Genomic DNA, 15,000 nt, shown 5'->3' with positions numbered 1-15,000 from the left:
CAAGCAATCAATTAATCAATCAATCAATGACAGGTGGACCAATCAATCAAGCAATCAATTAATCAATCAATCAATGACAGGTGGACCAATCAATCAACCAATCAATCAATCAATCAATCAATGACAGGTGGACCAATCAATCAAGCAATCAATTAACCAATCAATCAATGACAGGTGGACCAATCAATCAACCAATCAATGAATCAATCAATCAATGACAGGTGGACCAATCAATCAAGCAATCAATTAACCAATCAATCAATGACAGGTGGACCAATCAATCAACCAATCAATTAACCAATCAATCAATGACAGGTGGACCAATCAATCAACCAATCAATGAATCAATCAATCAATGACAGGTGGACCAATCAATCAAGCAATCAATTAATCAATCAATCAATGACAGGTGGACAGTCAGATACAGAACTGAAGAGAGAAGGATCAATAAACACACACAAATACACGTCTAGTTTATGTGAAAAAATGGGGATGTCAGAAAAAAAATGGGGGACACCTTTCTGGGGGTCAGAGATAGAAGATAAACACTGATAAACACACCCACGCACGTACGGATACACACACACACACACACACACACACACACACACACACACACACACACACACACACACACACACACACACACACACACACACACACACACACACAGCAGTACTTACTGTCGCTGACTTCTTTGTGTGTCATGTTGTAGCGAGCAGAGAAGCCATCTTTGGCCACGGCCATGTCCGTGTGGAAGGACAGAGACAGGATACCTGTAGATGACGTGATCTCTGGAGGGATCTTAGTTCCACAGTAACGACCTATCAGAGGCCCCACTGCAAACACAAACACAAACACAAACCGGAGAACACCATTAGAAACATGACATAACATTACATAGCATAGCATTACATAACGTAACATAGCCTAATATAAGATAATATAATGTAATGCAACATAACATAACATAGCATAGCATAACATAACATAACACAACATAACATAACAGAGCATAGCATAACATAACATAGCATAACACAACATAGCATAGCATAACATAGCATAACATAGCAGAGCATAACACAGCATAACATAACATAGCATAACATAGCATCACATAGCATAACATAGCATCACATAGCATAACATAGCATAACATAGCATCACATAGCACCACATAGCATAACATAGCATAACATAACATAGCATAGCATAACACAACATAACACAGCATAACATAGCATAACATAACATAGCATAAAATACCATAGCATAGCATAACATAACATAGCATACCATAGCATAGCATAACATAACACAGCATAACATAACACAGCATGATAGCATAGCATAACATAACATAGCATAACATAACATAACATAGCATAACATAACATAGCATAACATAGCATAACATAACATAGCATAACATAACATAGCATAACATAGCATAACATAACATAGCATAACATAACATAGCATAACATAGCATAACATAACATAGCATAACATAACATAGCATAACATAACACAGCATAACATAACACAGCATGACAGAGCATAGCATAACACAACATAGCATAACATAGCATAACATAATAGCATCACATAGCATAACATAGCATCACATAGCATAACATAGCATAACATAACATAGCATAGCATAACACAACATAACACAGCATAACATAGCATAACATAGCATAACATAACATAGCATAACATAGCATAACATAACATAGCATAACATAACATAGCATAACATAGCATAACATAACATAGCATAACATACATAGCATAACATAACATAGCATAACATAGCATAACATAACATAGCATAACATAGCATAACATAACACAGCATAACATAACACAGCATGACATAGCATAGCATAACATAACATAGCATAACATAGCATAACATAGCATAACATAGCATAGCATAACATAACATAGCATAACATAGCATAACATAACATAGCATAACATAGCATAACATAGCATAACATAACATAGCATAACATAGCATAACATAGCAGAGCATAACACAGCATAACACAGCATAACATAACATAGCATAACATAGCATAACATAGCAGAGCATAACACAGCATAACACAGCATAACACAGTATAGCGTAACAGAGCATAGCATAACACAACATAACATAGCATAACATAGCAGAGCATAACACAGCATAACATAACAGATCATAGCATAACATAACAGAGAATAGCATAGCATAACATAACACAGCATAACACAGCATAGCATAACATAATATAACACACAAACCAGCATTAGTAGCCCTTGCCTTTAACGTCAGCACCTCACATAACGTCCAACAAGGTTACTGACCCTGATGAATTCTCAACCAGCCAAGTTATGAACAGATCAACAACACTTAACTAGGGCAAAACAACACCAGAAGTTCGAAGTTCGGCATGTAATAAGATAAATCCTGTCTTTCTCAACAGGCAGGTACAGGCTGTCTTTCTCAACAGGCTGGACAGGCTGTCTTTCTCAGCAGGCTGTCTTTCTCAGCAGGCTGGACAGGCTGTCTTTCTCAGCAGGCTGTCTTTCTCAGCAGGCTGGACAGGCTGTCTTTCTCAGCAGGCTGTCTTTCTCAGCAGGCTGGACAGGCTGTCTTTCTCAACAGGCAGGTACAGGCTGTCTTTCTCAGCAGGCTGGACAGGCTGTCTTTCTCAGCAGGCTGTACAGGCTGTCTTTCTCAGCAGGCTGTCCTTCTCAGCAGGCTGTACAGGCTGTCTTTCTCAGCAGGCTGGACAGGCTGTCTTTCTCAGCAGGCTGTACAGGCTGTCTTTCTCAGCAGGATGTACAGGCTATAGAGAGATTCCACTGGGAAACAATGGATGTCTCAGCTCCATCTCTATACATCATCCGTCTATATCTCTATCCTTTCATCTAATACCACATGAAAAGTCCTTTGGGTTTAACGAGGGGTGAGGTGCTCTCTCTCTCTCTCTCTCTCTCTCTCTCTCGTCTCTCTCTCTCTCTCTCTCTCTCTCTCTCTCTCTCTCTCTCTCTCTCTCTCTCTCTCTTCCTCTCTCTCTCTCTCTCTCTCTCTCTCTCTCTCTCTCCCTCGTCTTCACTCCTCCATCTCTGGATTAGACAAGCTTTCTTTCTCTCTGTTCCCTTGATCCAAAGGGATGAATCCCCCACTTTCTTATGCTTTTCTCATTCTATTTTCTTCCACCCCTTAATTCCTGGACTTTGTGTGTCAACATCTGAGTGATTTAGGATTCTGCGGTGGTAGGAGGGTGGGAGGGGGTAGGGGGTGGGAGGGGGTGCGGGAGGGCATAAGGGGGCGGGAGGTGGGGTGCAGCAGGGTGGAAGAAGGGCTATGAGCCGGGGTTTCTGGGACTAACGCATTCATCTTATAGCTCTCTCTCTCTCTCTCTCTCTCTCTTTCTTTCTTTCTTTCTTTCTTTCTTTCTTTCTTTCTTTCTTTCTTTCTCTCTCTCTCTTTCTCTCTCTGACTCCCAGGCACGGAAGACAAGGTAAATGAGGAAAATAAATCGATCAGAAATATAGATTTTTCCTTTTTTTTTTTGGAGTGGTCGGATATATGAAATAGGCCTCTTGAGCAAATAGGAGAAATAAGTATTTGTTGATAAGGCTGAACTGGGCATTACCATATCAATACACAGGGGCATTACCATATCAATACACATGAACATTACCATATCAATACACAGGGACATTACCATATCAATACACAGGTGCATTACCATATCAATACACAGGGACATTACCATATCAATACACAGGAACATTACCATATCAATACACAGGAACATTACCATATCAATACACAGCGACATTACCATATCAATACACAGGGGCATTACCATATCAATACACAGGGACATTGCCATATCAATACACAGGGACATTACCATATCAATACACAGGGACATTACCATATCAATACACAGGTGCATTACCATATCAATACACAGGGACATTACCATATCAATACACAGGGACATTACCATATCAATCCACAGGAACATTACCATATCAATACACAGTGACATTACCATATCAATACACAGGGGCATTACCATATCAATACACAGGGACATTACCATATCAATACACAGGGACATTACCATATCAATACACAGGGACATTACCATATCAATACACAGGTGCATTACCATATCAATACACAGGGACATTACCATATCAATACACAGGGACATTACCATATCAATACACAGGAACATTACCATATCAATACACTGGAACATTACCATATCAATACACAGTCCCATTACCATATCAATACACAGGGGCATTACCATATCAATACACATGGTCATTACCATATCAATACACAGTGGCATTACCATATCAATACACAGGGACATTACCATATCAATACACAGGGGCATTACCATATCAATACACATGGTCATTACCATATCAATACACAGGGGCATTACCATATCAATACACAGGGGCATTACCATATCAATACACATGGACATTACCATATCAATACACAGGGACATTACCATATCAATACACAGGGGCATTACCATATCAATACACAGGGGCATTACCATATCAATACACAGGGACATTACCATATCAATACACAGGGGCATTACCATATCAATACACAGGGGCATTACCATATCAATACACAGGGGCATTACCATATCAATACACATGGACATTACCATATCAAGACTGGAGGGACATTACCATATCAATACTAGAGGGACATTACCATATCAATACTAGAGGGACATTACCATATCAAGACGAGAGGGACATTACTATATCAAGACGAGAGGGACATTACCATAGAGGGCATTACCATATCAAGACTGGAGGGACATTACCATATCAAGACTAGAGGGACATTACCATAGAGGGACATTACCATATCAAGACTGGAGGGACATTACCATATCAAGACTAGAGGGACATTACCATAGAGGGACATTACCATATCAAGACTGGAGGGACATTACCATATCAAGACTAGAGGGACATTACCATAGAGGGACATTACCATAGAGGGACATTACCATATCAAGACTGGAGGGACATTACCATATCAATACTAGAGGGACATTACCATATCAAGACTAGAGGGACATTACCATATCAAGACTGGAGGGACATTACCATAGAGGGCATTACCATAGAGGGGCATTACCATAGAGGGACATTACCATAGAGGGACATTACCATATCAAGACTAGAGGGACATTACCATATCAAGACTGGAGGGACATTACCCCTCCACAAATATCTTTTCGGTTTTTTTTACAGCTTTTTTGCTTCATATACAGACACATTTTACATACATGGTACTTTTATATAAAGCAGTCACATCACAATAATACTTTATCAAACATAAGCTCTCTGCCCATCCCACCTATCACCATAGACCACCCTCTCAGCCCATCCCACCTATCACCATAGACCACCCTCTCAGCCCATCCCACCTGTCACCATAGACCACCCTCTCAGCCCATCCCACCTATCACCATAGACCACCCTCTCTGCCCATCCCACCTATCACCATAGACCACCCTCTCAGCCCATCCCACCTATCACCATAGACCACCCTCTCAGCCCATCCCACCTATCACCATAGACCACCCTCTCAGCCCATCCCACCTATCACCATAGACCACCCTCTCAGCCCATCCCACCTATCACCATAGACCACCCTCTCAGCCCATCCCACCTATCACCATAGACCACCCTCTCAGCCCATCCCACCTATCACCATAGACCACCCTCTCAGCCCATCCCACCTGTCACCATAGACCACCCTCTCAGCCCATCCCACCTATCACCATAGACCACCCTCTCTGCCCATCCCACCTATCACCATAGACCACCCTCTCAGCCCATCCCACCTATCACCATAGACCACCCTCTCAGCCCATCCCACCTATCACCATAGACCACTTGTATATTTTTCAATTGTTATGTTTTACATTAATTTTAAACCTTTCTAATCCTATAGTATCTACAGATTGTGAGCTAAAGATGAAAACCTTTCCTACCAGTATTATTATATTATTTATTGATTGACTATGGCTTTCCAGATCGGGCAACACTGCTATTTGTAAGGTTCATTTTAAGTCCATGTTGTGATTTTTTTTTAAATTCCTGAACCTGTGGCCAGAAACAAGCTACATAGGGACAATACCAGAATAAATGATCTATTGATTCTGTCTCTTCGCAGCAAAATCTACAGAGCTGAGATTGTTGTGTGCCCCATATATACAGTACAGCATTCTGTTATGGCAAGAATTTAATATATTGAATTTAAATTGAAAAACTCTAAGCGTTGAATCAAGTGTAGTTTTGGAATCGGTGTAGTGCCATGGAATCGGTACATCGAAAATCTCTTCCCATTTATTTTGCAACCTGTTTGGCGCAGCTGTCAACATTTTTGCCCTCAAATGAAACTGGTATATTTTTCTGTTTAATCCCAGTTCCTTAATGTAAATGTTGCTATTTCTGCCAGTTCCTTTCAGCCAATTTGTATCTTTAATATATGTCAGGTAAACAAGTTCCCTAACTTCTCCCTTTTCCACTTGCCTCCTCCATTTTTGTGGTAGTGCTGCAATCGGTTGGTTGTAAATTTGGATGGAGCAGATATTCCCATATATTTTCGATACCTGCATATGTGACATAACTCCTCCGTTTCTATTAATAATATCATTAGCAAATATATATATATATTTTAAATTCCATCAAGAATATTTTTTTATTAATCAGTAAATTTGAGTTTAACCAGAACATTTGTTGTAATATATGTTCTATCTTTTCTGAAGGATAAAACTGAAATTGTAACCAGCTTTGTACAGCTTTTTGAATCATGGATGACTCCATCATTAGGTGAATCATGGATGACTCCATCATTAGGTGAATCATGGATGACTCCATCATTAGGTGAATCATGGATAACTCCATCATTAGGTGAATTACGGATAACTCCATCATTAGGTGAATCATGGATAACTCCATCATTAGGTGAATCATGGATGACTCCATCATTTGGTGAATCATGGATGACTCCATCATTAGGTGAATCATGGATGACTCCATCATTTGGTGAATCATCGATGACTCCATCATTAGGTGAATCATGGATGACTCCATCGGTGTCTGGTCCCCGGGAATCAGGGCCCCGGGATCACGAGCTCCATCATTAGGTGAATCACGGTCCCCGGGATCAGGACTCCATCATTAGGTGAATCGGATCGCCCGGGATCCGGAGCTCCATCATTAGGTGAATCATGGATAACTCCATCATTGGGACCGGTCCCCGGGAATCAGGCCCCGGGATCAGGAGCTCCATCATTAGGTGAATCATGGATAACTCCATCATTAGGTGAATCACGGTCCCCGGGATCGGACTCCATCATTTGGTGAATCATGGATAACTCCATCATTAGGTGAATCATCGATGACTCCATCATTAGGTGAATCACGGATATCTCCATCATTAGGTGAATCACGGATAACGCCATCATTAGGTGAATCACGGATGACTCCATCATTAGGTGAATCATGGATGACTCCATCATTTGGTGAATCACGGATAACTCCATCATTTGGTGAATCATGGATAACTCCATCATTAGGTGAATCATGGATGACTCCATCATTAGGTGAATCATGGATAACTCCATCATTAGGTGAATCACGGATAACTCCATCATTAGGTGAATCATGGATAACTCCATCATTTGGTGAATCATGGATAACTCCATCATTTGGTGAATCATCGATGACTCCATCATTAGGTGAATCACGGATAACTCCATCATTCGGTGAATCACGGATAACGCCATCATTAGGTGAATCACGGATGACTCCATCATTAGGTGAATCATGGATAACTCCATCATTTGGTGAATCACGGATGACTCCATCATTAGGTGAATCATGGATAACTCCATCATTTGGTGAATCATGGATGACTCCATCATTAGGTGAATCATGGATGACTCCATCATTAGGTGAATCACGGATGACTCCATCATTAGGTGAATCATGGATGACTCCATCATTTGGTGAATCATGGATAACTCCATCATTAGGTGAATCATCGATGACTCCATCATTTGGTGAATCACGGATGATCTCCATCATTAGGTGAATCACGGATAACGCCATCATTAGGTGAATCACGGATGACTCCATCATTAGGTGAATCATGGATGACTCCATCATTTTGTGAATCATGGATGACTCCATCATTAGGTGAATCATGGATAACTCCATCATTAGGTGAATCATGGATAACTCCATCATTTGGTGAATCATGGATGACTCCGTCATTAGGTGAATCATGGATAACTCCATCATTTGGTGAATCATCGATGACTCCATCATTAGGTGAATCATGGATGACTCCATCATTAGGTGAATCCTGGATGACTCCATCATTTGGTGAATCATGGATGACTCCATCATTAGGTGAATCACGGATAACTCCATCATTAGGTGAATCATGGATAACTCCATCATTAGGTGAATCACGGATAACTCCATCATTAGGTGAATCACGGATAACTCCATCATTAGGTGAATCATGGATGACTCCATCATTAGGTGAATCATGGATAACTCCATCATTAGGTGAATCACGGATAACTCCATCATTAGGTGAATCATGGATAACTCCATCATTTGGTGAATCATGGATAACTCCATCATTAGGTGAATCATCGATGACTCCATCATTAGGTGAATCATGGATAACTCCATCATTAGGTGAATCACGGATAACTCCATCATTAGGTGAATCATGGATAACTCCATAATTAGGTGAATCATGGATGACTCCATCATTTGGTGAATCATCGATGACTCCATCATTAGGTGAATCATGGATGACTCCATCATTTGGTGAATCATCGATGACTCCATCATTAGGTGAATCATGGATGACTCCATCATTAGGTGAATCACGGATAACTCCATCATTAGGTGAATCATGGATAACTCCATCATTAGGTGAATCACGGATAACGCCATCATTAGGTGAATCACGGATGACTCCATCATTAGGTGAATCATGGATGACTCCATCATTTGGTGAATCACGGATAACTCCATCATTAGGTGAATCATGGATAACTCCATCATTAGGTGAATCATGGATGACTCCATCATTAGGTGAATCATGGATAACTCCATCATTAGGTGAATCACGGATAACTCCATCATTAGGTGAATCATGGATAACTCCATCATTTGGTGAATCATGGATAACTCCATCATTAGGTGAATCATCGATGACTCCATCATTAGGTGAATCACGGATATCTCCATCATTAGGTGAATCACGGATAACGCCATCATTAGGTGAATCACGGATGACTCCATCATTAGGTGAATCATGGATGACTCCATCATTTGGTGAATCACGGATAACTCCATCATTAGGTGAATCATGGATAACTCCATCATTAGGTGAATCATGGATGACTCCATCATTAGGTGAATCATGGATAACTCCATCATTAGGTGAATCACGGATAACTCCATCATTAGGTGAATCATGGATAACTCCATCATTTGGTGAATCATGGATAACTCCATCATTTGGTGAATCATCGATGACTCCATCATTAGGTGAATCACGGATAACTCCATCATTAGGTGAATCACGGATAACTCCATCATTAGGTGAATCATGGATGACTCCATCATTAGGTGAATCATGGATAACTCCATCATTAGGTGAATCATGGATGACTCCATCATTAGGTGAATCATGGATAACTCCATCATTTGGTGAATCATCGATGACTCCATTATTAGGTGAATCATGGATGACTCCATCATTAGGTGAATCATGGATGACTCCATCATTAGGTGAATCATGGATAACTCCATCATTAGGTGAATCATGGATGACTCCATCATTTGGTGAATCATGGATGACTCCATCATTAGGTGAATCATGGATGACTCCATCATTTGGTGAATCATCGATGACTCCATCATTAGGTGAATCATGGATGACTCCATCATTAGGTGAATCACGGATAACTCCATCATTAGGTGAATCATGGATAACTCCATCATTAGGTGAATCACGGATAACTCCATCATTAGGTGAATCACGGATAACTCCATCATTAGGTGAATCATGGATAACTCCATCATTAGGTGAATCACGGATAACTCCATCATTTGGTGAATCATCGATGACTCCGTCATTAGGTGAATCATGGATAACTCCATCATTTGGTGAATCATCGATGACTCCATCATTAGGTGAATCATGGATGACTCCATCATTTGGTGAATCATGGATAACTCCATCATTTGGTGAATCATGGATGACTCCATCATTAGGTGAATCATGGATAACTCCATCATTAGGTGAATCATGGATAACTTCATCATTAGGTGAATCATGGATGACTCCATAATTTGGTGAATCATGGATAACTCCATCATTTGGTGAATCATGGATAACTCCATCATTAGGTGAATCATGGATGACTCCATCATTAGGTGAATCACGGATAACTCCATCATTTGGTGAATCATGGATAACTCCATCATTAGGTGAATCATGGATAACTCCATCATTTGGTGAATCATGGATGACTCCATCATTTGGTGAATCATGGATAACTCCATCATTTGGTGAATCATGGATAACTCCATCATTAGGTGAATCATGGATAACTCCATCATTAGGTGAATCATGGATAACTCCATCATTAGGTGAATCATGGATAACTCCATCATTAGGTGAATCATGGATAACTCCATCATTTGGTGAATCATGGATAACTCCATCATTTGTAACTAGTTTCTGTAAATTATTTTTGTTCGAATTTCTATATTGAAGATTCAAGAAACACTTTGTGCATTTTTCACAATGTTCCATCTAATTCGCTTTATTTTTGTAATACATTACACTTTATTATTCTTGAATAAGTACGTCCATTTCTTTTAGTTTTTCCTCTATAATACAGTTTCCATTACATTTCCATTAGAGGAAGTAACCTGTTCTGTTACTTCCTCTATTTCCTATATTAGCCTCATCTCTTTTGACCTAAACTGCTTTTGTTTTAATGATGAGTATTGAATTGAACGGCCTCTAAAAGCACATTTGAAAGTGTCCCATACAATAAGGGGATGTCTCAAGTTTTGAGGGCGTGTGCTATTGGCATGCTGACTGCAGGAATGTCCACCAGAGCTGTTGCCAGATAAATTAATGTAAATTTTTCTACCATAAGCCACCTTTAATGTCGTTTTAGAGAATTTGGCAATACGTCCAACTGGCCTCATAACCACAGACCACGCCAGCCCAGGATCTCCACATCCGGCTTTTTCACCTACGGGATCGTCTGAGGTTTGTGGGTTTGCACTACCAAAGCATTTCTTCACAAACTGTCAGAAACCACCTCAGGGAAACTCGTCTGTGTACTCGTCGTCCTCACCAGGGTCTTGACCTGACTGCAGTTCGGCGTCGTAACCGACTTCAGTGGGCAAATGCTCACCTTCGATGACCACTGGCACGCTGGAGAAATGTGCTCTTCACAACTGAATCCCGGTTTCAACTACGACATTTTTAGTTTTTATTTAACTTTGCTGATGGTTTGCTGATTTGCTGATGTCAATGTTGTGAACAGAGGGCCCCATGGTGGTGGTGGGGTTATGGTATGGGCCCCATGGTGGTGGTGGGGTTATGGTATGGGCCCCATGGTGGAGGTGGGGTTATGGTATGGGCCCCATGGTGGTGGTGGGGTTATGGTATGGGCCCCATGGTGGAGGTGGGGTTATGGTATGGGCCCCATGGTGGAGGTGGGGTTATGGTATGGGCCCCATGGTGGAGGTGGGGTTATGGTATGGGCCCCATGGTGGAGGTGGGGTTATGGTATGGGCCCCATGGTGGAGGTGGGGTTATGGTATGGGCCCCATGGTGGTGGTGGGGTTATGGTATGGGCCCCATGGTGGTGGTGGGGTTATGGTATGGGCCCCATGGTGGTGGTGGGGTTATGGTATGGGCCCCATGGTGGAGGTGGGGTTATGGTATGGGCCCCATGGTGGTGGTGGGGTTATGGTATGGGCCCCATGGTGGAGGTGGGGTTATGGTATGGGCCCCATGGTGGTGGTGGGGTTATGGTATGGGCCCCATGGTGGAGGTGGGGTTATGGTATGGGCCCCATGGTGGTGGTGGGGTTATGGTATGGGCCCCGTGGTGGAGGTGGGGTTATGGTATGGGCCCCATGGTGGAGGTGGGGTTATGGTATGGGCCCCATGGTGGTGGTGGGGTTATGGTATGGGCCCCATGGTGGTGGTGGGGTTATGGTATGGGCCCCATGGTGGAGGTGGGGTTATGGTATTGGGCCCCATGGTGGAGGTGGGGTTATGGTATTGGGCCCCATGGTGGCGGTGGGGTTATGGTATGGGCCCCATGGTGGAGGTGGGGTTATGGTATGGGCCCCATGGTGGAGGTGGGGTTATGGTATGGGCCCCATGGTGGTGGTGGGGTTATGGTATGGGCCCCATGGTGGAGGTGGGGTTATGGTATGGGGCAGGCATAAGTTACGGACAACAAACACAATTGCATTTTATCAATGTAAATTTGATGAGATCTTGAGGCCCATTGTTGTGCCATTCATCCACCGCCATCACCTCATGTTTCAACATGATAATACACGGCCCCATGTCGCAAGGATCTGTACACAATTCCTGGAAGCTGATAATGTCCCAGTTCTTCCATGGCCTGCATACACCCCAGACATGTCCCCCATTGAGCATGTTTGGGATGCTCTGTGTTGACGTGTACGACAGCTTGTTCCAGTTCCCGCCAATATCCAGCAACTTCGGACAGCCGTTGAAAAGGAGTGGGACAACATTCCAACAGGCCGCAATCAACAGCCTGATCAACTCTATGCGAAGGAGATGTGTCGCGCTGCATGAGGCAAAATGGTGGTCACACCAGATACAGACTGGTTTTCTGATCCACGCCCCTACCTTTTTTTTTAAGAACAGATGTATTCCCAGTCATGTGAAATCCATAGATTAGGGCCTAATTTATTCATTTCAGTTGACTGATTTCCTTATATGAACTGTAACTCAGTAAAATCTTTGAAATGCTTGCATGTTTTTTGTTCAGTTTAAATTCTAATAACTGCTATTTTTCTGGATTTTCACAAATAAATTGGTCCCCCCCCCCGAAACAAAAAAAAATCAGTGTGGCCCTCAATTTGATTTCGTAATCCTGATGTGGCCCTCAAGCCAAAAAGTTTGCCCACCCCTGCCATAGAGCCTCATACCACCTCGGACAGCAGAGTGAAGCCACAATCATCATTCCATACCAGCCTCCCCATCAGAGCCCAGGCACTGTTGCCATAATGCTCAGCCTGGTATTTATTACAGCTATTTTAGTAGCAGTGTATTACCTGCTCTCTCTCTCTCTCTCTCCTCTCTCTCTCTCTCTCTCTCTCTCTCTCTCTCTCTCTATCATCTACAGAGTGGGGCTAAAAAGCCTCTGCTCTCACAGAAGCGGAGAGGAGGGTAGAGAGAGGGGAAGAAGGAGTTGTTTTAACCTTTATCAGTAAAAATAATTTGTTACCAAAATAATACGGCAAATAATACAGCCAGAAGGTTTCATCCTTGACTGGAAAAGAGCACAGTAAAATACTATCTAAATAACACCACCAGAAGAGAAGCAGTCTCTGCCCTGCCAGCCTCCACCCTCCACCTAGAAAGAAGCAGTCTCTGCCCTGCCAGCCTCCACCCTCCACCTAGAAAGAAGCAGTCTCTGCCCTGCCAGCCTCCACCCTCCACCTAGAAAGAAGCAGCCTCTGCCCTGCCAGCCTCCACCCTCCACCTAGAAAGAAGCAGTCTCTGCCCTGCCAGCCTCCACCCTCCACCTAGAAAGAAGCAGTCTCTGCCCTGCCAGCCTCCACCCTCCACCTAGAAAGAAGCAGTCTCTGCCCTGCCAGCCTCCACCCTCCACCTAGAAAGAAGCAGCCTCTGCCCTGCCAGCCTCCACCCTCCACCTAGAAAGAAGCAGTCTCTGCCCTGCCAGCCTCCACCCTCCACCTAGAAAGAAGCAGTCTCTGCCCTGCCAGCCTCCACCCTCCACCTAGAAAGAAGCAGTCTCTGCCCTGCCAGCCTCCACCCTCCACCTAGAAAGAAGCAGCCTCTGCCCTGCCAGCCTCCACCCTCCACCTAGAAAGAAGCAGCCTCTGCCCTGCCAGCCTCCACCCTCCACCTAGAAAGAAGCAGGCTCTGCCCTGCCAGCCTCCACCCTCCACCTAGAAAGAAGCAGTCTCTGCCCTGCCAGCCTGCACCCTCCACCTAGAAAGAAGCAGTCTCTGCCCTGCCAGCCTGCACCCTCCACCTAGAAAGAAGCAGTCTCTGCCCTGCCAGCCTCCACCCTCCACCTAGAAAGAAGCAGCCTCTGCCCTGCCAGCCTCCACCCTCCACCTAGAAAGAAGCAGTCTCTGCCCTGCCAGCCTGCACCCTCCACCTAGAAAGAAGCAGTCTCTGCCCTGCCAGCCTGCACCCTCCACCTAGAAAGAAGCAGTCTCTGCCCTGCCAGCCTCCACCCTCCACCTAGAAAGAAGCAGCCTCTGCCCTGCCAGCCTCCACCCTCCACCTAGAAAGAAGCAGTCTCTGCCCTGCCAGCCTGCACCCTCCACCTAGAAAGAAGCAGTCTCTGCCCTGCCAGCCTGCACCCTCCACCTAGAAAGAAGCAGTCTCTGCCCTGCCAGCCTCCACCCTCCACCTAGAAAGAAGCAGTCTCTGCCCTGCCAGCCTGCACCCTCCACCTAGAAAGAAGCAGTCTCTGCCCTGCCAGCCTCCACCCTCCACCTAGAAAGAAGCAGTCTCTGCCCTGCCAGCCTCCACCCTCCACCTAGAAAGAAGCAGTCTCTGCCCTGCCAGCCTCCACCCTCCACCTAGAAAGAAGCAGTCTCTGCCCTGCCAGCCTGCACCCTCCACCTA

General features: G+C 43.6%; 1 protein-coding gene across 2 annotated transcripts in view; it reads right to left on the bottom strand.

Annotated features, from left to right (window-relative positions):
• LOC106582529 (neuropilin-2) overlaps positions 1–15,000 on the bottom strand; it is a 258,981-nt gene that overhangs the window by 134,886 nt on the left and 109,095 nt on the right. For both annotated transcript variants that reach the window (XM_045704914.2, XM_045704915.2), the window contains exon 5: positions 684–839. In XM_045704914.2, the coding sequence (XP_045560870.2) occupies positions 684–839 (156 nt within the window). The remainder of the gene's footprint in view (positions 1–683; positions 840–15,000) is intronic.

The sequence above is a fragment of the Salmo salar genome, chromosome 21 (assembly GCF_965601325.2).
Source record: "Salmo salar chromosome 21, fSalSal1, whole genome shotgun sequence".
NCBI classification, from domain to species: Eukaryota; Metazoa; Chordata; class Actinopteri; order Salmoniformes; family Salmonidae; genus Salmo; species Salmo salar.
Note: the sequence above shows the minus strand (reverse complement) of the source record. Positions and strands in the feature narration are given on the sequence as shown.